The 22749-nt window shown below is 35.6% G+C and overlaps 3 protein-coding genes across 5 annotated transcripts; all 3 read right to left on the bottom strand.

The window, feature by feature from the left end:
* Positions 1-1473: 1473 nt before the first annotated feature.
* On the bottom strand, positions 1474-8113 carry LOC106643890 (integrin alpha-4-like). Its single transcript, XM_023389443.2, has 10 exons — positions 7855-8113; positions 6891-7319; positions 6089-6452; positions 5174-5475; positions 4031-4502; positions 3328-3464; positions 2656-3078; positions 2395-2564; positions 1870-2297; positions 1474-1776 (listed from the first exon to the last, which is right to left on the bottom strand). Exons 2-10 carry the CDS (start codon positions 7302-7304, stop codon positions 1481-1483), a joined length of 3006 nt encoding a protein of 1001 aa, XP_023245211.2. The 5' UTR covers positions 7305-7319; positions 7855-8113; the 3' UTR covers positions 1474-1480.
* A 2441-nt stretch (positions 8114-10554) lies between these two features.
* Positions 10555-17387, bottom strand: LOC106643896 (uncharacterized). Of its 3 annotated transcripts, none has more exons than XM_014359206.2 (9): positions 17158-17387; positions 14750-15203; positions 13723-13903; positions 13273-13548; positions 12853-13079; positions 12562-12779; positions 12218-12482; positions 11695-12155; positions 10555-11603 (listed from the first exon to the last, which is right to left on the bottom strand). In XM_014359206.2, the coding sequence occupies exons 2-9, from the start codon at positions 15201-15203 to the stop codon at positions 10908-10910; spliced, it is 2778 nt and encodes a 925-aa protein (XP_014214692.2). In that variant the 5' UTR covers positions 17158-17387; the 3' UTR covers positions 10555-10907. The 3 variants fall into 3 exon arrangements, with proteins under 3 accessions (XP_014214692.2, XP_014214696.2, XP_014214695.2); XM_014359210.2 differs by lacking the exon at positions 17158-17387 and adding an exon at positions 15263-16015; XM_014359209.2 differs by lacking the exon at positions 17158-17387 and adding an exon at positions 15755-16015.
* A 617-nt stretch (positions 17388-18004) lies between these two features.
* Positions 18005-20578, bottom strand: Smu1 (Smu1 spliceosomal factor). The gene is made up of 8 exons (XM_014359212.2): positions 20454-20578; positions 20200-20266; positions 19989-20132; positions 19737-19851; positions 18984-19626; positions 18811-18912; positions 18407-18743; positions 18005-18336 (listed from the first exon to the last, which is right to left on the bottom strand). Exons 1-8 carry the CDS (start codon positions 20477-20479, stop codon positions 18238-18240), a joined length of 1533 nt encoding a protein of 510 aa, XP_014214698.2. The 5' UTR covers positions 20480-20578; the 3' UTR covers positions 18005-18237.
* Positions 20579-22749: the final 2171 nt, after the last annotated feature.

The raw sequence follows: 22749 nt of genomic DNA, 5'->3' as shown, positions 1-22749 counted from the left end.
TATTTTTTAGTAACATTGATATTTTAACAAAATAGGTGTTATATATCGTTGTTCAAATGTGAATCTGGTATTATTGCAATCAACTTTCATCAAACATTTGAATCCCATGACTCATAACGTCTCGACTCATGATGCAACCGTTTAGTATCTCAGCATTTTATAGAGAAATAAATTACTCTGCTGTACACTCATGTTGTAGGCCTGTGTTGTTAATAATTTGCAAAGTAGCCATATAATGTATCATTTATTGTTGGCTACGAAGCACTTAAATCACAAATTAATCAAAGAAAATTATACACAATTATTATATTCTTATAATCAATTAGAATACATCGATGCTAATAATGTTTTACGGTATATATTTGTAATGTAAAAAAGTTGTACTGTCTTAAAATATACAACTTCTATGAAATTTTTTAAATTAGTCCAATTGCCGTTTCGCGGGGAACGAATGATCTATCTCTTGAAGTTGCTTAATTGTCTTACTATCTTGTTCTAAAAATGTGGGGTCGAATTCTTGTGTATGACGATGTTTCAAATTTTGTAGAGTAAAATATCCACATACAAGTAAGTAATGATTTTTTCTGACATTTTAAATTATTTTTACCATATTGATTCTTGCACATGAAAAATTTATTGACGTTTTAATCATATAATCTTGCAAGATTTCTTCAAAACCTATCCAGTTAAGTTTTTATGAAAACTAGACTTATATTGTGGTCCAGTGAATTACAGCATCGGTTAACAAGCTGAAGGTTTTGGTTCAAATTTCGGAATGTAGGGTTGAATATTTTCTTGAGTTTCTTTAGAAAATCGGAATAAATTTTAAGTCCACTAGGAAAAGATTATTTTATTAGGTACGATGGTCGGTGATTATTGAAAAAAATAGTTTGATATGTACAAAAATATTTATTTTACAAATGTGATCAGTGAATTCCACTATCATAAATAATTTGTATAATCCGATTGAACTAGTCTTAGATTAATACCTAATACCTACTTTAAAACTATCACTGAATTTATTACTAATATTCATGGCTAAATTATCTAGGTTTTTAGACATAGCTTATACACTGGGATGCCTCATTCACAATAATTTCTATAAATTTATTCTTCACACAATATTCCATCATAATGATTAGAAGTAAAGTAATCGCAATGACATTGGTAACATGAAACTTAATTTTTAAGTGTGGCGTCAATTAGCTTTTTTGCAAACAGAGTCCATTTTTTGGGCCTAAAGGCTGAAAACTAATGAATAAATTTTTAAAAAAATATACTGGTAATATAATTTAAAATTTATCATGCATCTTTGTTTTTTCGTCACTGAAGCAGTGTCACCGAATCTTTTTCGTACACTAACCACTATTTTCTTTGTTTTTTTTGTAAGTACACAAAATATTATTTGTATTATATTTTCCTTTTCATACATTCATACTTTCATTGCATAAAATAATACTTTCACACAGCAAGATGTACACTAATTCACTTCTACCGTTGGTTTTGAAGACTGTAAATCGTCTTTTCGTTTTCTCTTGAAAAATCCTAGTTTATAAAATATAAAAATCATGATAACAAATATAACGAGTCCTAGTAAAGTCGACGGCAAGACAATTATCCATATGGATATTCCAACGTGATTGTAACTGGAAATTTCCGTGGAGATCTGCACGAAATTCTGCCTTGTGTTATTTGTCACGAATTGAACATTGGGTACTACAATCTCGACGAACCCTTGGCTCGAATAAATTATATTTTTTCCTTTTGCTGCTTCAACTAAAAAATAAATTACGGTTATTTTATTTCAGTATATAAATAAATCGCAGTTAAATATCGACAATGATCAAGTAGGGAAGTGGTTAAACAAACCTATGTCATTTGAAACTTGAAGGTCTATATGTACGATCAATTCGGCTACAGAAGTCGTTTCAATGAAAGGACCAACATCGCAGCGGAGACTTTGACATATAACGTCAGGATTCGTGCAATTGATAGAAAACACATCTTGAGAAGAAACGAATGAATCCAAAAGATTTTTTTGGTTGGAAGAGTTGTGGTTTGACAGCACCTCCAGTGTGCAATTGAATTCGTGTCCGGCGACAGAATCATGTACTGAGCTTATATTTGCAATAACCAAATTTTGAAACTGCACTGGAACATCAACAAAAAACTCAGCCTTTTGGATAGGAGTAGGACCTAACTTGTATATTTCGTAAATGTGATGGATAATCAAGTCCTTGGAGTGCATTTCGTCCACATCACTGTCCAGATAAGAGTAACGCTCTTCTTGAGATTTTCTAAAAACCATGAATTCAATACAATAGTTTTTTAGTTGATTTAAAAAAAAAAACAAATAGTATTTGATGGAATAATAATTTCATCCGATTTACTTACCCGACAATTCTGAGATCCGCTTCAACATCGTAGGTAATTCCTAATGATTTAGAATTGTCATTGAGTTTTTCTTCGACGCTACGAGTGGTAACTTTTACATTTATTTCTTTATACTTTTCAGGGCACTCTATTGCGCTCATGTCTAGTTCTAAATGTAAGATGCCTGGACTCTAAAAAATGAAATAACATGAAAAAAATGTATAAAAACTGTGTGTACTACGATACAACTGTAATATTTTGGTGATTTCGTAGCACTCTTACTTCTTTAAGCAGCGGATTTGGTAGTTGACATGTTAGTACCAAATCGTTGTTAACTTGGTACGATGTTTTGCAGTTCGGAGGTACTCTAAACATTGTAATCGGCTTTGGGATGGAAATGACGGCCTCTGGCATGTATGCGGGCTCTTCGAGATTTATAACGGATATGGTGACTTTAACGTTTTTCTTGGATCCAATCGTGTAGCTGTTGTTAGGACCCGAGAGATTACTTTCAATGCTCACTCGCAAATCAGCTTGGCATGTGTCGTCAGAGCCACACTCGCGGGCGTAAGCTAGAATACTGTCGCTATCTTTTGATTGTGGGTGAATCATTGCAAAGCATCTGGTGGAGGATGTACTATCTACGTGACCACATCTCAGATTCATATTAACTTGTATCGGATTTTCCACGTATCTTATAGAGTTCTGAAACATGTATTTTTTATTTTTTTTTATTCATGAATCATTTTAAGATTTTTTAGTTCACGTTGTGGTTTCATAGAATTAATTACATACGTATAATTCAAATTGTTACAATAAATGTTAAATTAAATAATTCGAAATTCAATCTTCATTCGTACAGTCAAAAAACTCCAATTATTAATTAATTCATAAAATATTGTTACATTGCCAAGAGATATAATAAAATCCAGGTAAATGATAAACTTTTCTTACCTCTCGTAGTATGTATATAAATTCGCAATGTTGCTCCGCGGGTTTCAAAGTTATGGCTCTTCTCGTTGTATGACCAAAATTAAGTTCTTTTTTGCCGTGTCCCGTTACTTCGTATAATCTTACAAAAATAGTTGCGTCTGTAAACAACGTAATATAATCTCGATAACAATTACCTAATAATAATTTATCTCTGTTTGCGGAATCTCTACACAATTTATACAACAAATTATTGGCAGTGAAAATATCGTTTTTCTATCATTTATCGCTGCAAAATTACCATTTTTTGTTGGTTGGATGATTCGTTTTATTTAGATTTCAAACAAACAACTAAACGTTACTAGTTTTGGTACATTATCATATAACATGATATATTGCCGATAGAGAACGTATAAATTCATTGCAGGAGTTCCTAAATCCCAATTTTAAAGGATAATAACTTGTCATTTGAAAAAAAAGAACTTATACATTGTACAGCGCATCATGTGTAGAAACTACAAAAGTGTGTGGTACTCAACTCAATGCCATTAGATGAAAAAAAAAAAGAAATTGAAAGAATCTCATTTAAAGTTCTCTTCAAAATTCCCGACAAAAAATTAAAAAAATAAATTTAAAAATTGGAAAAATCTAGTTAACCGTTCGATTGAAGCCTCGAAAATTGCCAACCCCCTTCTCTTGTATAAAATAAAATGAAATTTACACTCACTAAAGGCAACCAAGTGACCATGATATTCCGCGCAAGCCTTGAAGGCGAAGTGCATCGAGTTCGAGGCGAGGCTTTCATTGAGGTAGCGCTGCAGCACGACATTCACCCTAACGACGGGACTACTGGGCAGAAAAACCGCGTGGCCGGACACGTAGGCACCCACTGCCAGATCAGGGAAGCCATCGCCATCGACGTCACGTGCCGGCTCGCTCAGCGAGTACCCAAAGCCCCGCAACGTGGGTGTCAGTGGTAACAGATTATTGGCGACTATGCGCTGGCTTGGCTTGAGGAAGAGTTCGCGATCACCACTGCCACTGTATATATAGACGGCCCCTTGTCCTTCGTCCTCGTAGGGTGCCCCTACAGCCACATCCTGGAAACCGTCGTGGTCAAGGTCACCCAGGCAAGCCAATGAACTACCGAAGCGTCCAGATGGTCGCGTTCCATTTATGATGTAAGTTTTCCAGTTTGACTGTAAAAGTAGAATAGTATGGGTTAAACTCATGATTTTCATCGGTTGGACCTCGTATATACAATTGTTCTCTCAAAAATAGGCGGAAGTTAAGGAAATACCGTCGATACGATGTTACATTGGACCTCCCGACCTTTAATAATACAAAGAACGAGGCAAACTCGTTTTTTAAACAAAAGTAGCGTTAATCCTTTGTCCCTAAATTTTTTTTAAACTGTAGTTATAGCCCTGTTTTCTTCTTGATGAAGAAAGCCAATGAAACTTTTTTCCAAAAACTTATGTTAGAAATGTTTTTTATGGTTTTAAGAATAAAAATATCTCCCTTTTTTTAACAAAGGGTGTGTATGTGTATAATCAGGCTTAGAGAAATGTTCCAAGTTTTATATACCTTATTGAGGTTTTATTACGATTTGTCAATTAAAAAAATTGGTTTTTTGATCATTCGAGAGTCAAATAGTTTCAATCCGATTCAATATACAGTTGTATCTTACAAAGCATTAATAAAGTTTTAATTTTCATTTGGAATCACCCTGTTACGTTATTTCGTCCACTTTTTATTAGAGGAATAATAAAATTTTCTTAAAAATTAGACACCTCAGTTACCAATAGTTGCACTTATCATATTTGACGATAAGAACAAAAACCCCAGGTTTAACATTAATTACGCTTACCTGGCCTTTGGATATGTAAGCATACACGCGTCCCTCGTCGATGTTGTGAGTCCACAGTGGAGCTCCTACGATCAAATCATCCCTGCCGTCACCATTGACGTCACAGGCGGTCAAACTGGAACCGAAGTATTCGCCAAAATTTTCGCCTCCAAATTCCTCTATCATATCCAGGAAATCTTCACCAATACTTCTTAAAGTATCGAAAATGAAAACTGTTCCTCTTAAATTGTTGCTGCGAGGAGCTCCAGTGGCATAAAAACGTTTCTTTTCCTTGTAAAAATTTCCAGATGTTATTGAATAACCTGATAAAAAAGTGAAAATTAAATAGTTAGAAACATGCATTTAAGGACCTTACGACAAAGGGACTTAAGAATCGTTACCTAAAAACTTTGTTATTTTATGGACCAACTTTTTAATTTCAAAAAGAACAGATTAACATATAAGTTTATTAGAAACATCAATACAGTAAGGTCTACAAGTAACCAACAAGTTTGGACCTTTTATGCCTTATGAAAAAAATCCTTACCACTGAATTTTGAAAATCCGTTTCACCCATCAACAGTTATTTAATTTTTGTATATTTAACTAATTTAGCATAAAATGACCACAATTGTCGGTTTCCAACCTTTGTTTTCCCATCCATAATTCAAGGGCAACTATATGCTGAATTATTTACTTCTTTTAAGAATACCAAGATTCAAAATTTTCCAACTCTCAAAGGTACAAAAAATTTGGATGTTTTTGATACTCTTATAATGTTACCAATAACTGTTTAAGTCTTGACTTGTAAAAATCATCCAAAAATGTACGATTTCAAATAAAATATAAAATCATCGATAAAAATTTCTAGTTGATCGGATAGTTGTGTGTACGTATGCGCAGGTATCGTTTTACGTTCGCGTGTGAGCAGCTTACCAAAATAGTCCATTTTCAATCCAAAATTACGAACAATTTTAGTTGTGGGGAATTTTTCTTCTTGATTGATATAACGGTCATCTTCGAGGATGATCATGGAACCATTCCACTTCGATACACCCGGAGCCCCGGTCATCAAACGATGAGTGTCGGGCTCGATGTGAGCTGAGAATCCAGCCTCGTCAAGATTAAAATTTTTGAAGTACGAGTCTTTTGTCCCGTCAACCTCGAAGTAACTGTTTGGATAGTACGCTGTTGTCTTCAGAACGCCCTTGTTCGTTGTCTCGGAGTAACACATGCCCGTCGAGTCATAATGTTTCGTTTCAGTAAAACTGTATCTAGTTTTCCACAGTGGTGCGCATATCTTTGAATAAATCAATAAACAAATATATTTTACATACATTTATGAAATTATTATTGTTTGAGGGTAGTACATAGACGCGACATTATAATGGTTTTATAGACGCGAATCCTCACGTTTCGTGCAGTGATTTTGAAAGTTTACCGATGCCACAAAACATCGTTTTTGGTCGTTATAACATTTAATTCCCAGATATTGCCTTATTATTTGTTTCACTTATTTTCTCTGCTGTTAATGACTTCTAGTCATATACTCATTCTGTATTTTTCCCGACAATTTCTTAACCACTGCCCACAAGATTTTAATCTCCAGTGTGGTCGTTCAAAGTTCGGTATAGACTACACAAAAAAATTCTAGTTTTTTTTTTTCAAAAACCTATCTAACATTTTCAAACAATATGACTTGCATGAAGTGAATAAACTATGAGATCAAAGTACATACCGCGACTCTTGGACTCGTTGAGTTCTCCACGACCACTGTAGCCCCGATCCAGGCACGGTTTTTTATTTGCTGGATGCCCTTTTTTCCCTTATTATTGCTTGTAATATTATCAAAGAGCCACTCGGTGCAATTGTTTGCTTGTGACGACAGATCACAGCGGTAAACTGCCCCCGGCTCAAAGACCCGATCATTCTTGTCAGCCCGACGCGAGGAATTGGCCCGTGGTGCCCCCACCAGCAGCAGCGAAACGTTTTGGTGGACGTAGAGCGCCACCGAGTAACCAAAGTAGCTCGACCGTCTCGATGACGCGGCATTTGGGTCCGAGAATATTTTGGCTCGTGATACGTCCAGGTTGTAGGTACTCACCGCAGCTACGAGTGCCAATAGAGTGCAAGTCCAATGGTGCAAGTCCATACTGTTGCTTCTGACCTGAGGTGACATTTAATTTAGTAGCTCGTGGAAAATGGACATCGTTAATTTACTGCAGCTCAATTTTTTTTTTGAAAAAACAATTTAATTTTACAATAGAAACAATTCCATGAAGTATTACAACACAATAATAGCAGACTAGAAAATTAGGAACGCTATCGTATAAGTATTAGTTTTGTTGATAAAATCGTCCCGATCACACACGTGTGCGGTACACGGCTCTCTCTCTCTCTTATTAGGTGTCACAAGCTGGGAACATTAAACACGAGCCACGATATCAAATTCCAATGTATCGATAAGCAATAATCATTTCGGAAGGTGAAAACAGGTACCCCGTAAATATTTTATTCACTTCGTATCCCATGTACACTTTATGAAATTTGCTTTCATTTATTGATTGTATTATTTTTTCAATTGTAAGTACGTGAAATGTCAGATATCTATGCACGACTCCTTAAAAATTTATGCGGAAAAAATTGAATTTCGTGAAGCTACAAGTGTTGCAGTTTCAAGCATAAAAAAATCAGTCAAATACCTTGATTGGCTAAAAAAATCCGGGACAACGCCAACTGCAACTATTTTATACGACAGCTTGATGACCCGTTTCTGAGCATTTTAGTGCAACTATAACATGTACAAACAGAACTATAATAAAATGTACTGGTCGCGCGGGGACACTAACGTGAGTACTGGATTTTTGAATAATGTGTACCCCAACGCTGAGTTAAACTAGCTTTTGAACCGTTAAGTCATAGAATGTCCACTTACTTGCACGAACAGATAAAATATACGACTGTAAGTAAATTAAATGCTTTTGTTAATGACCGTAATGATTAAAGTTTTTGTGTATCGATACAATTCGTGGAAAAAGAAAAGTTGTACTTATCTCGAATTTTACATGTCTATACCATGAATTTTACATGTCTATACCATTGTACATGCGACGCGTATCAAGATTGTAATAAAAGTATACGAAATATAAATAAAAGTACATAATTATTTCTGTAACTCATTTTTATATAAACTTTGATAAAACGTATGATTTTTTTTGTCTAGTTGTTGCTTTTAAAAGGACAAGCAAATAAAATATTATTACACCACATCATTGTCACGGGGTAAACCTTTTTTTTTTTTTTTAATATTACAATTTAGTTTAACTGATTTTTTAAAAAACGTCAAAAATCAAAAATGTGATATGTCTTAACCAATTCTACAATAAAAGAAAAAGCTTCAGTCATGTGACAATGAGAAATCTGACGGTGATCATAATACAAAAAAAGGAAAAATCAAACGATGCAAGGATATACCACCAGCTATATGATGAACCTAAGTACATAAATCACAAATCGAGTACGAGGAATAAGCTCAGGGGGAGTGTTATACTGAATTTATCGCAAACTTACTCATATTTGCAAGAATAAATTATTGCTTATCCTCCTATCTACCAAAATTCGTTATCACCTTGTTTATTCAATCATAAAAATGCACTTTGTGTTTTGAATAATTTTTAACTTATGAAATGGTTAAAATACTCAAAGTATATCACAATAATATGTAAAACGCCTCGTTACAAAATTATTTAGTTATCACTCCATACGTAAGATCGATTTGTATACAAGAAAATAAATCTCGATGGTTTTTGATGGGATTCGAACCCGTAACTCTTCGAGTTATTTCCAGTAAAAGTCTAGCACACTAACCACCAAGCCGTCAAAGCTCTTATAAAATTTTATATATATTATGATAATTTTTATCATGATTTTACAACAGTTTGTAATTATATTTAATAGTTGTGGATAATATGAAGTAATATTCTCTGTTAAATACTCGTATGAGATGTTACTAAGTATTTATTTATTTTATCACCATTTGTTTGCTCCAAGTCAGTTTTATTCTCTAGTTTTGTCAGATGCATCAAGTGTTTCCTTTTTATATCACATGAGCCAAGTTGTCTCATATTTCTTTGCGGGTGTCGTATTCTATTTTCAAGACTACATTATTTTGTTTACGTACGCCTATCAAAAAGAAGAAACCATTCGAAAACTTATAAAAAACAGCTATATTCTTGGGATGTTTTTGTCTCTTTCTTCAGATAAATAAAAACATTAAAATTAAAACATTTAGTCACATCGGAGGTATTAATTATTAATTTGATCATTTACATTTTTTGATACCGGTGTTCGATTATATGATTACAAAAATATTACTTACCTATACATATATTGTTAGAAGTTGTGCTTACCTAATAATCATAATGCACTTGAACGATCCCTGGCGTTACAATTACCGAAAGAAATTCTTTTGTATGTATCTCGATAAGCGGTAGCGGCACAACGGCAAGTGTGAAATCTAATAATATCGCAATATTTCACGAATTTTCAAATTATTTTATTTACTGCGTGTGCGCGATGCATAATTGATTAATTATGCTGGTCTTAAACAAAAACTAATTTTAGGAAGTTAAATTAAATGTAAAAATCCAAATAGTATTAAAATAGCGAGTTTAATTAAAGGATTTTGAGGAAGCTTCGTACCAATTACTTAGGGGCGTTTTTTTTTTTTTTTTTTGTATTATGAAAATCAACTTTTTTCATAAGTGTAAAAGAGATTTATAAATAAATTTGATGATAAATCAAAATAAAAGTAGTACACAAGCTTTTTTTGTTTATCTCCGTTTATTATTTGCCTGTTATTATTAGAAAAGCAAACATTAGAGCGAGGCACGGACAAAGTACGAAAGGGTCACACATTTCAGCTCAAAATCAAATATTTTTCATTGAAAACTTAATTTGCCCGTACTCTGCTTTTTCCCCGTTTCACTCATCAACTTTTCAACAATACACGATGTATTTTGTTTATGTTACATCGCACTGAATAATTCATGCACAAATGTTTATATCTACATTAGAAGAGTCCTTATGCTCTTTTGTGTCATATTATTTTTTAAGTCTTATGTTGGTATTACTGATAAAGTAAAAAATAACCCTACAAAGATACAAAGAGAAGATGATGTTTTGTGTGGATGCCAGTACAAATAATATGTTAAGAATTAATTTTAATTTTAATTATAACGAGTAAATTTAATACACTTTTTTTCCAATTTGTCCATTACCTGTATTTATAGCACACTTTAAATATAATTATAATTTTCATTCAGCCAATATTTTGGAAGAAAAAAATCACTATTTACAAATAAACGAATCAAGGGTTAGGATATGAAAAGAATTGAAATATGAAACTTGGATACAATTTATTGCTGTTGATTATCAATCTTTCTTAGTTACGAATGCCTAAATTTATAAAAATTCAAGGACAATAAAAGTTGAAATAAATAAAAAAAAAAAAAAAAAACGGAAAGAAAAGTTATGGATACAACTAAAATTTAAATAAACATCCACAAATATTAGAAAGTAGAAAAAAAAAGAAACGGAAACAAAAAGAGAAAAAAAAATCGAGAATAAGCAAGACACGATAAAATAGCACACTTCGAACTCATACACAGTCCTATATAAAAATATATAGCTCGCATAATCATCACAGATTCACTATGTACACGCGCAAAAGTGAAGGCATCAGCCTCTTGTCGCCTCACTCGTCCGAGGAGTCGCTGTCGGTGGGCATGCTGCGTTTCCTGTACCCGCGCCTCACCTGGTCGACCCGTTTGGTGAACAGCTCGTAACTCTTGGTCGAGCGCTCGCGGTCCGAGCTCTCGGCACGACCTAACCGGGAGCGCTTCTCTACGGTCGAGGCACCGCTCTTCTCCACAGTTGTACCGATCCCACTGTCGGAGGCAGCGAGCGATCGCTTCAAGCTTCTGGTCAATGGTGGTGGCGTCGAGACCATTTGCATGGCCGAGCAGCTACCACCATTCTGCCCAACAACCGACGCCGCGCTGTCCCGTTGTTGTCGGGAGTTTCCAGCAGCGTGGCTGTTGCTACCCTCGACCTCGGGGTGGTTGATCTTTTGACGTTTGTTCTTGCAGCTGCGCGTGTCACGGCGCGAATACGAAGACGCGCAGGCGACTTTGCTCTTGTTGCGAACGAGCTGCTTGCGCTTTTGCGTCGGGGCCTCCTTGGCCGAACTGTCGGAGTCGCTTTTCGTGGACTTGGTACGCTTGTTCGTGGTAGCGGTGGTCGCGACTGCTTTGCTGGCCACGTCCTCGGAACTACTGCTACTGGACCGTGATTGTCGACGGCGTGGTTTCGCGCGCAGTGTTGGAGCCGCGTAGCGCCGTGAGGATATTACCCCCGTGCTTGTGCTTGGCTGCGTAGCGTCTACTGATTGCTGTATCCGACATATAAAAATTTAGTTATTTATTTTATTTCATCACAATGTTCGATTCGGTTGAATTACAGTCAAGCCAATAGGTTCTTACATAATTGTTGCTTTTGCATGCACGGGACGGTGGCAGCACCTCCGGTTCCGAGTCACTGTCATCCTTGGCGTTGTTCTGTTTTCTCCTGGCTCTCGTCCTCTTGGACACGCGAACCCCGTGTTTCCTCTTCGCGGCCTTGGACCTAAGATTTATTTTATTTTTGCTTTTACTGCGCGTTGAACACCCAGTGTTCTCCGGCTCGCTCGTCGAGCCCGACTCCCCAGCGTTCGCTGCCGAGGTATTGTAACTATGATTGCGATGACTTTTCATGGTATTCCGGGAGTGCAACTGCTGCGTGTTGTTACCCAGTGCTGCGTGGCGCATTAGTTTATCGCGTTTATTGGCGATCAGTCGAGTTATGCGGTTAGGGGAGTCGAGCGGTCTTTCGTGCGAATTGACCGTATTGTTGGGTGTCGAAGTGATGTAGCAACGCATCATCCGATTATCAGATGCAGCGGAATCTAGAATAAGATCAACGCAACGATTAAAATCAGTTACGTTGTGAATTTCAATTAAAACTCACCATACGAGTCTGACGAATTGTTTTGATCTGTAGTGTTGTTATTTTCAATGTCTGTCGGGCTCTGGGGCGTTCGCAAATCCTCGGAGCTCCAGCTTTCAATTTCTCGTTGTACAAGCGAATCGAAAAAGGCCATCATTCTCTGATCCTCGTCGGTTGATTGATGGCTGTAGTCGTGGGTCATGAACTGACCACTTCTCAAAACCAAAGCAATGTACTCTTCGTGAGAGTATACTCTACGTTGTGTTGCTCCTTTGTCGACATCTCTCTGAAAATGTAAATGTTGTTAGAGCGTGAAATGTTTGAACCGCGATTACTGCTTGTATATATGCTGCAGTTGACTTTACTTTTAAGCCTCCTTGGCATTTGTCACCAATGGGAAATGGTGACCACAACTTTATAACTTTTTCAACTCCCGAAGAAGCGAGAAGACAACTAGCTTGATTATAACGCACTTGATTGACAATGGATCTGTGACCACGCAGTACCATGTGTGCGGAATCGACCCATTTGACTGTATCATCAGTAGGAATTTTCCACATGTACAATTGAAAATCATCCGAGCCTGTGATTAAAGAAAAATTTAATTATATACAATGTAATTATGTATTCTTTTCAAGAGAAAAACGTTTTTATACCTGATAATACATATTCGTCGTCGTTACCGGCAAAACAACATGATTTCATTGTACAACTATTGTAATACCCAGGATGATCAAATTGGCACAGGTGATCGGGAGAGTTTACAGAGTATAAAACGGGAGGTAATCTTCTTCTAAGAGCAAGTAAAAGTTTGCCCGTTTTATTAAATCTAACGCTCATGCAGCTTTGAGCTGGTGATTCGGATCCATAACGCAAAACCGGACTGGAAATCGGAAACACATTTTATACTTAATCGATAACGAATTATTCCTGGTAATTTATTGAAATGTTAACTAAACAAAAAATTTGTTTTTAGCAACATGTGACAGTGAGTTTTCAATTTTAGAGTATATTATTTTAACAAATTCAATAATTATGATTTCAATAATTTTTGTTCATTTTATTTGATTACTTACGTCAACGGCTTTCGTACATCCCATAAACTAACGCCTTCTTTTGTATTTGCAGTAGCTAATGTTATTGGATCAATTGGGTTGAACATAACTGAGTGGAAAGGATTTTTATGTTGTGCAACGCAGAAAAAAGTTTCTGGAGAACTAGCAGTTCCTCTTATATCATAAATAAGAATGCGCCCATCGTCACAAGCACTTGAGAAAACATTGTCATTATGGGGATGAATCGACAAGCCATAAACTGGTTTTTCATGACGAAAGCAATTAAGAACATCAGTGCTGCAAAGAAAGAAAATTGTTTTTGCGAATAACCAGATATATTCTTATATGTTTTCGTTTGAAACCTCAAGCGATCGCATTATTTTTTTCTTTCTACCAATGATTAATATATTGAAGAACAATCATCCAAAATTATGTCATAGAAAAAACGAATTGTCCGAATTGGCAACTTACGTTTGTAAATCGTGAACAATGACCTGGTCATCATTTCCAGCAGAGAAAATTTTAGTCTTGCTACAGTTATAACCAAGGCAAAATATGTTGCTCATATGCTGAGCTTTCATCACTACAGGCTTTCCAAGTTCTTGAATAGCCTGCTCTACCTTCCATAGGAGAACTCTTTTGTCATCCCCTCCTAAGATGTAAAACAAAATTATACCAGTTTACTCATTGCAATGGAGCATTTCAAAGTTTTTGTGTCAGGAATGTGGTTTTTAGATAGATAATTTATATAAGAAAATTTTTAAACAACTGTTTTCCCCAACGTATTGAAAACACTTTTTTTTCACAGCTGTTTAAATAGACTAATTCATAAAATGAGGTAATGTAAAAAAAAAATCCCCAATTTTAATAATGATTTGTAGTCTACGATTATACAAGATAAAATTAATGTGAAAGGATTGAATATTTAAAAAGTAAACTCTAACAATTCTAAAATACATAGTCGTCATTGAGTTTTCTTAAAAATTCACTACTTACAATGAGGATCAATTTAAATTTGATTATAAAACAAAGTATAAATAGATTTGCTCTAGATTCTACAAATAATTTTTTAATTAATCTTGCACTTCAAGTTTAAAATGAAACATGAACAACGTTGTACTGTTTACGCCAAATAATTTAATTTTTTTTTTTGATACCTAAATGAAACTGATTTAATCATTGTAGATTTGTTTTCAACTTTTCTAAAAAATACCTGATAGCAAACTCATAAAATGTTTATTCCAGTGACATAGTCAATAAGCGTACAAGAAAGAAAACAAAAATTTTGTACAAAAAGTAATCAATGCATGTCCAACATTTGGCAGCAATATACCGTTAAACAATCCAAACGATGATAAATCAATAAGCATAAGCACAACCAAAATTTCAAGCCAGATTGTATTACACGAGCAACCTGACAATATCAATAAAAACTGATCTAGGCCAATAACACGAGTTTTATAAGCAATTCTAGCTAAAACAACCAAAGCAAACTCACCAGAAATAAGAAAATCACCCTCGGGGGAGAATTCAATGGCATTGATGCATCCAAAGTGGGCGTACAAATCCTTCCTGAACAAATTCTTGGAGTTGAGGAATCTGGCGTCAACCAGCCTCTTGCAGTGGTTGATCTTGTGGTCGATCTGCCTATTGAGGATATACCCCAGCGGATTACAGGGGTTGAGCTGCCTGGGCTGTAAAGCCACAGGTGCAGCACTCTGGTGCTTCTCCGAAGGACCCTTTGTTGCTGTCTCCACCTCATTTTCCTGGGAATGATGGTGGTGGTGGTGGTGGTTGTGCTTTTGCTTGCGCTTTTTTTTTCCGCAGCGCCGACAGCACGACCGCCAGCGGTTTCCTGGCTCCTGTTGCTCCTCCTCATTCTCCTCGTTGTCGTCGTCGGGCTCCTCCTTCTGCTTCTTACGACGCCTGGACTCTGAATTGTTTTCTTCCATCTAGGTGTATATGTATGAAAATTTCAACAACGCTATAGCTGATAGCGCCTCGTACACACCTTATTTTCTTCTGTTCGTCTCTCCTGTCTCCTCGCTTCTCTCTCTTCCTTTGATTTTTTTTTTTTTTTTTTTTTTTTTTTATAAGTACGCGTATACTTATATATTTATATTTATAATGTTATTGGTACACTGACAGCTACGTGAGAGCAATAAAACTCGAAAAAAATCGAACGAACGGCAAATGGGGGGGCAGCGCCTGATAATTATTGTTATTACACGTGTGATTTTTCACATTATTATAACGCACACGCGCATTTCTATAGGTACGTTTTTATCTTTCATCCGACGAGGGTGCTCCAACAACAGATTTTCAGTACCTATATCTCAATACCTAATTTATACATGAGACGGTTTAATATACCTCCCATGTACTGATGTTGTATACGTATTTGCCATGTGCACACGCACGTACACGTACACTTGTAATATTTATCGTATAAGTATGCATAAATAAAATGAGAAAAAAAAGTATTCTGTCCTCGCGTACTCACCCTCTCGAACGATGTATTTATACACTTAACTTTTGTAAAAGCGTCCAAGTTTTTTTACATTGGCCGATACGTGGCTTTGAATGAACTCATCGCTACTCGTTGTGTATTTTTGAGTACTTATCGGAGTAATTATCATACCTGAAATGACTAATTTAAAGCTCTCCCCTATATTCTCCAAGTCCCGAGTCCCGAATGGCCCGATATTATTTGTACATCTATACATTCACACGCACACACTTGTCACTTGTGTGCTCCGCTACGATCAGCTGATAAATTGGAGCGCCGTCAGCCGTCAGCGACGTCAGCGTGTACTTTTGTGTGTACATATGTATAAAACATACTAACAAAACGCACTAAAATAAAGAAGAGATGGGGTGCGTGCGAGAGAAAAATAAATTGTGATGTGTTGTTCTTTTTATTGCGCGATGATGATTCAGGAGCTACTTGAGTTTTTTTTGTTCAAGAAAAACTAATCAAAAGCTCGAAATCTCACCTTACTCTTATTCTCCTACGTGTCTAAATCTCGTTCGAGTGAAGGCGCATTTTATTTATATCTTTTACGTATAATATGTTGAGAATCTAGCTTAATTACGACTCGCTTGCTTATTATATGTACAAAAAAATTTTTTGTTTGTTGCACACATAAACGAGGGATCCTCTTATTTTTGCGCTCAGGGGCTACAGTAATTATTTCGAGTACTCAAATTATCCAAAATGTACACACAATGTCCCGTTATATTTTTTTTCATTCAGAATTCTCTTGTAAATTATATTTCACAGTGAAGAATATGTATAAATATGCTACAGCAAACAAAAGATAACTCTCTCAGTACGCATTTCTTTTTTTATCACCGACTTGTTGAGAATTATTGGAGTATCAGATAGTGTTTGTTTTTGATACTAAACAAGGGATAACGGCACTAGCAGGGAGAGATCGCGTTGATTGCATTGCGAATTTTGTTGTACACCCTCTTACTAACTGTAACTTGATACTGTAATAACATGAATACGATCACTGTATATTCTGAGAATAAAGCTCGTGCATAATATATACGACGTACCGTTTTATATACTGAAAGTGGTGCGCCTTGTGCGTGTGTTTACCCAAACGTCATTCTAGCAATCCTCGCCATTTAATTATCTGTATGTATAATTATTACGACGTTTACATCTATATTTATTTTACAACAAACGCATTGTAGGCAACACAACTTTATTAAGGGATAATATTCATTGCACGTATACCTGGGGGGATGATGCTACGGTAATGGCAAAGAATATATGTAAATAGTAAAGAAAAAAAAATAACAACCGAGAGAGAAACGAGTCAAACAAGCATGGAGAGAGAGAGTTATACTCCGATGTTACGTGCATATATATTTATATATGTATGATATACCTACAATTAGTTCTAGCACTCTCCTGAGTGTATCTTCTTTTCGGAGCAATAACTTTTTTGGAGCAGATGTAAGTAGCTTTAGTATGTGTATTGCAAACAAAACATAACACGCACTCAGGTCTCAACCAAACAACTCAATAGAACACTTAGAACAGAGAGAGAAAGAGAGAGAGAGACTTAGAGTCGAACCTGCAGAACAAAAAACACGTATACAAGTGTGCAGCAGTAACAGCATCCAGTCGGCAGTAAGTACTGCACGAGCACAGTTTTTTAAATTTACTGTAGGTAGGGGTAGGTAATGTGTTATTGTTATTATAAGCCACAGTGTGCGAACTTGCGAAGTGCGACTAGTGAGTGCGAGGTTGTAGTAGGTAGCACATATTTATATACTAAGGGTGTATTCCGCAAATGCTGCCAGTAGTTAAGTTACGTAGGTCGTGGTAACGCCGCATAGTCGGGCGGCGCTAGCGTCAACCTGTACTAACTGTCGGTGAGTTCCGCATGTCAACAAACTCCGAAATATCAGATGGCATGGGAGCGAAAACAGTAAAAAATATCGAAGTTTGTTGACATGCGGAACTCACCGACAGTTAGTACAGGTTGACGCTAGCGCCGCCCGACCATGCGGCGTTACCACGACCTACGTAACTTAACTGCTGGCAGCATTTGCGGAATACACCCTAAGGTACACGTTTCCTGCACGATGCAAGATAGAACTGCAAAACTTCACTTTTTTATATCACTTTATCAGCTATTGGGTTATTGGTAGTGACTCGCCATTTGTTACTTTTCGAATTGATAATAAAATTTATCTGTAAATTTTGCAAGTATTTTTAAACAATCTATTTTTTATATTGTACTATCCGTCATAGAGACAATATTTTATTGTACTACAATGACTTGCAAAAGTTAATTTGTTACAAATATTTACAATAGGATTATACGATCATTAATATTATTTAGTTACATTCAGTCCATTCAATAGTATAAAATGTTAGTTACCATAAAATATTTTAAACTACACTTTGTATAAAAGATTTGATAGGAAAATGTATGTTGTAGAGTTCTATGGTTTCTAAACAGCTTAAGGTTTCCATAATTTTACAAGACCATCTTCACTGTAAGAACACAGTAAATTTTGGTGAGGATGATGGGATAGGCCAATGACATCTTTTTCATGAATCTAAAATAATAAAATGTAAACATTACATCTCCTGTAGCATGATAATTTCAAAAGTAAATCAATTACTTACATTTAATGTTCTTTCTAGTTTCCCTGATGTAGTTGAGAAACAGTAGAGTACAAAGTCCTCACCAACGCAATAGATATATTCTCCCTTTGGAGACACAATTGCGCACACAAAGTCACCACCTTCACGCTTACCGCTCGAAAATGATCTGACGATTTGTCCTTGCATGTTCATAATAACAACAGTGTTTGAGCGATTGCAAACTACAAAGTGTTCAGGATTTTTTGGTAGCGTGTGTACGCTATTTACAGTTAAATCAGCAGCACCAAGTGACTTGTATGTTCCAGTGCATTCTGTTGTTTTTAAGCTCCACACTTTCACTGTGCCATCTGAGGATGCACTAGAAAATAAAATCCATGTGTACTTTACTGGCTTAAAAAAAATAATACTAGTTATAGAAAATGTACCTGATGATATTGTGAGCATCGGAAGAGAAGATAACTTCATTGACGTATGAAGTGTGTCCTCTGAATTCTTTTAGAGTTTTTCCAGACTTCAATCCATGAATCCTAAGAATATAATTTTAAATTAAATATGAATTTCAAAGTATTTCTATGAACTGATGAAATGTAAATATTACCGTATTGTGCAGTCAAAAGATGCTGAAAGTATTTGGCTGTGGTCCCTGCTGAACTGTAGACAAGTAACACCTTTGCTGTGTGCCTTTTCAAATCTCCTCAAACACTGTCCACTTTGAACTTTCCAAATTTTGATTTTACCATCTTGACCACCACCAGCAATCATTTCACTGTCTCGACTGAAGGCCATGGACAATACTGCTTGCTCCATCATCATGTAATTGTCTTGGGCCTGGTACTTTAAGTCCTTTCTGATTTTACCAGTAGTAAAATTCCATACCTCAATAAGACCGTCGACCGAGCCAGTGATCAGATACTGTCCATCAGGGGAGAATCTGGCACATTCAACATGCGATTTTGTGCCAAATTTGATTTGTCTAGTCAACTGAGTGGGGTACTTTTCGTCTTCTTGATCACGAACGGCAGCTTTACCACGGAATAAATCGATTGTTGTGCCTGGAGGTAAAAGTCCTTGATGCTGTTGCCATTTCAAGGCCTGACCCAACAATGCCAACAGTCTGCTCGAGGGTACTACTGATACTTCTCCTGACAAAGACATAGCTATGTAAGCTCTTCTTTTTTCCTTTGTACTTCCATCTGGATATGCTTCTCTCGGATCGAAATATGATCTAGCAAGTAGATTTTCTGTAATAATATTGATAACGTGTTAGCAGTAGTTATGACTTCTTAATAAAATTGCAAGCAATCTCTCGGATTTATTTAGTTGTCACATTATGGATATTTATTGGATTTACCTAAATGAATGTATCTCTCTGGTTCTTGTTGTTTCATCATAACCATAGGTTCTGTCTGTCGCAATAAACTTCTAGCTGCCCCAAGTTCTCGTAATTCAATCAACTCCATGACGACCTGCAAAATAAAAATCGTCAAGAATACAGATGTGCATGTATAATCGTGTACTATAGTCTTACTAAAATTTTATTGTTTGTCGATATTACAAATGAAAACAAACAAATAAGTAAACTGTATTAATTATAAAAACTCACCTGCTCGTACAAATCGATGAGCTTCCTATCTGGTAGTTTAAGAGATTGTATAGCTTTGAGCACAGTGTCCCAATGACCATTGTTTATATCGGCTACAAAGCCATCCACACTGTCGACTGTATTTAACGACACACCTGTCTCTTCCTAAAACATTTTTGCTTTACTCGTATTAACTCTTGGATGGTCAACTGTTACGTCTGGTATACACTACCTGAAGGGTTTGTAAAGTTTTCACGAGATTAGATTCCTTTAGGTATTGCTGAATTAGACGAATAACACTGAAAAATAATATACATTTTTCAGTCACATTTGAAATTTTTGTTACTATGATTATTCAACTACAATCTTGACAAGTGTATTTTTTCCAAGTAGGTAAACAAGTGCGTACTTTGGAAATCATAAAAAAAAAAACAGAAAAACTTGTTAGCAAGAAATCAAATATTTTCCTAATGATTTTTGACTCACTCAGCAGATTCAATTTCAATAGACATTTTTCAGCACTTAATTAGAAGTCTTATTTACTCTTGAAAAGCAGTTATCAAAAAATACTTATTCGTTCTCCAAAAAGACCGACTGAGCTTTTTAGGTTATTTTTGATTGTAAATGTTCGACTACATACTTCATCCATCGATACCATCGACAATCGATGTATTTAACCCTCTTCCGCAATCGCGATTGACGCGTCACCGCGGACAAGTAATTTAAGGTTGCGCTCTACGTTACCGTCAGGTCGGTAAGTCAACTACCTTGAATTAAACTGCGGCGCTCTATTCCGTAATCTGGCCAGTTAAAACAGCAGACGACGTCAAAGTCGAGAAAAAAGTAAATATTTTCGTCGTCTGCTGTTTTTACTGGCCAGATTACGGAATAGAGCGCCAGTTTGATTCAAGGTAGTTGACTTACCGACCTGACGGTAACGAAGAGCGCAACCTTAAATTACTTGCTGGTGACGATTGCGGAAAACACCCATAGGGTTGTTGGGGTGTTTGTTTCAGCTGTTGCTGCTGCTGCGCCACTGCTGCTGATGCTCAGAGGTAAACAAACAGCTCAAAGTAGGGTTAAACGGCACTCCGTAATTCCGTATACGTTCAAAACGCTGTTTCAACCTTCATGAACGAATTCACCAAAGGAAAAAAATAACTACGTAACTCTCATTATGTCAGTAACATGGCATTAACAACCTTTTTAAGCTCAATATCTATTTAAGTGCGAAAAAAAATAAAAACAAGATTCCTCCCAAAAGACCTGTGTTATTTCGTATCTATATTAGTCATATATATACTGAGGTCACGTGGTAGAGGCATAATCCCAATACGCTGTTTGTTAAATGTAAAACAAATAAAGCTCTCTATGTTTAATTAAGAAATTTTCTTTATTTACAAATAAACACAAACCCTCAACATAAAATTATGAATTTTCACTTTCTTTTTATCTTAAACACCTCTGATTTAGTGAAATTAAATGCTCCATTCTTATGAGACTCTGCTTGTCCCTGAACATCATTTTTGAGCCTTTTTTCTTCTGTCATCTCTTTTAGACTGATAAATTCAAGTAGATAATTGATTGTTCTTCAAGATTTCTGTAACACAATACGTATCATACAAGTAAACTGTTTATTTAAACTATAACGTTAATGGGCCGTACTTCCATAAGTTAATGGTAAAAAGCTTGAGGTATTGTTATTTTTTTATATGTGGTCGATTTTATAAGCCATATAAGATAAGTAGAATATTTATACTTTTACATGTCGATTTTTGGCTCGATGATAAGCTGTAAACTTGCCGCAGATAACACAGAAAAGTTAAACTTTTTATAATCTATCTACAAGAGTAGTTGCGGCTGGTTTATAGAAAATAAAGTGGCTCTACTGTGGTAGAGCGAGTAATAGATATTTGGATCAGCGCCATCTAGCGTTGCGGATTTTTGAACTAAAAAGTGGCCCTAAACTTTTCATACAGAGAAATTGAGCTCAGAGCTATTTGGTTAATTACAAACCAGCCGCAACTCATTATGAAGCTATAAAATAAAAAAATAATAATACGTGTGTTTTTGGCGGCAAGATAACAATCTATCTTTTACTCGAAAATTCATCTTAAAAAGTATAAACACATATGAGGTCAATTTTTGGTAGAAAATAGATTGTTATCTTGCCGCCAAAAACACACATATAATTATTTTTTTATTTTATAGCTTTATTATGAGTTGCGGCTGGTTTGTAATTGACTAAATGGCTCTAATCCTGATTGCTCTGATTCAGAATTTTGGGAGCCATTTTTGGCCAAAAAATTGATACCGCTAGATGGCGCTGATCTAAATAAATATACTTTTTACAGTAGAGACATTTTGTCAACTATAAACCAGCCGCAACTACTCTTGTAGATAGATTATAAAAAGTTTAACTTTTCTGTGTTATCTGCGGCAAGTTTACAGCTTATCATCGAGCCAAAAATCGACATGTAAAAGTATAAATATTCTACTTATCTTATATGGCTTATAAAATCGACCACATAAAAAAAAATAACAATACCTCAAGCTTTTTACCATTAACTTATGGAAGTACGGCCCATTAACGTTATAGTTTAAATGAACAGTTTATTTAGGGTGAGAGATTACATGGAGTCTGGCAGACTGCAGACTGGCAGAATCGCGCTAAGTTTAAAATATGTTTCAATATCAATATTTAAAACCTGTTATGTAAGCAAAGAAATAAGTATCGTAATACATTAGCATTTCTGTATTAACTTATATTTATGAAAAAAAA

The sequence above is a fragment of the Copidosoma floridanum genome, unplaced genomic scaffold (genome assembly GCF_036245765.1).
Source record: "Copidosoma floridanum isolate Cflo_tuat_1 unplaced genomic scaffold, Cflo_Japanese_pri ptg000021l, whole genome shotgun sequence".
NCBI lineage: Eukaryota > Metazoa > Arthropoda > Insecta > Hymenoptera > Encyrtidae > Copidosoma > Copidosoma floridanum.
This window is presented reverse-complemented; position numbering and strand designations above follow the sequence as displayed.

Bases quoted from the DNA above. Each gene is read 5' to 3' on its own strand.
- Smu1 (XM_014359212.2), bottom strand. From the start codon at position 20,479: ATGTCTATTGAAATTGAATCTGCTGA. The intron at 19,852-19,988 runs GTGAGTTTTTAT...TTTATTTTGCAG, and splicing joins TCATCGATTTGTACGAGCAG to GTCGTCATGGAGTTGATTGA. The intron at 18,913-18,983 runs GTAATATTTACA...TTATATTCTTAG, and splicing joins TCTTTTGACTGCACAATACG to GATTCATGGATTGAAGTCTG.
- LOC106643896 (XM_014359206.2), bottom strand. From the start codon at position 15,203: ATGGAAGAAAACAATTCAGAGTCCAGGCGTCGTAAGAAGCAGAAGGAG. The intron at 12,780-12,852 runs GTATAAAAACGT...CTTTAATCACAG, and splicing joins CGACGAATATGTATTATCAG to GCTCGGATGATTTTCAATTG. The intron at 12,483-12,561 runs GTAAAGTCAACT...TTACATTTTCAG, and splicing joins AATGCCAAGGAGGCTTAAAA to AGAGATGTCGACAAAGGAGC.
- LOC106643890 (XM_023389443.2), bottom strand. From the start codon at position 7,304: ATGGACTTGCACCATTGGACTTGCACTCTATTGGCACTCGTAGCTGCG. The intron at 2,298-2,394 runs GTAAGTAAATCG...CATGGTTTTTAG, and splicing joins GCGGATCTCAGAATTGTCGG to AAAATCTCAAGAAGAGCGTT. The intron at 1,777-1,869 runs GTTTGTTTAACC...TTTATTTTTTAG, and splicing joins TCAAGTTTCAAATGACATAG to TTGAAGCAGCAAAAGGAAAA.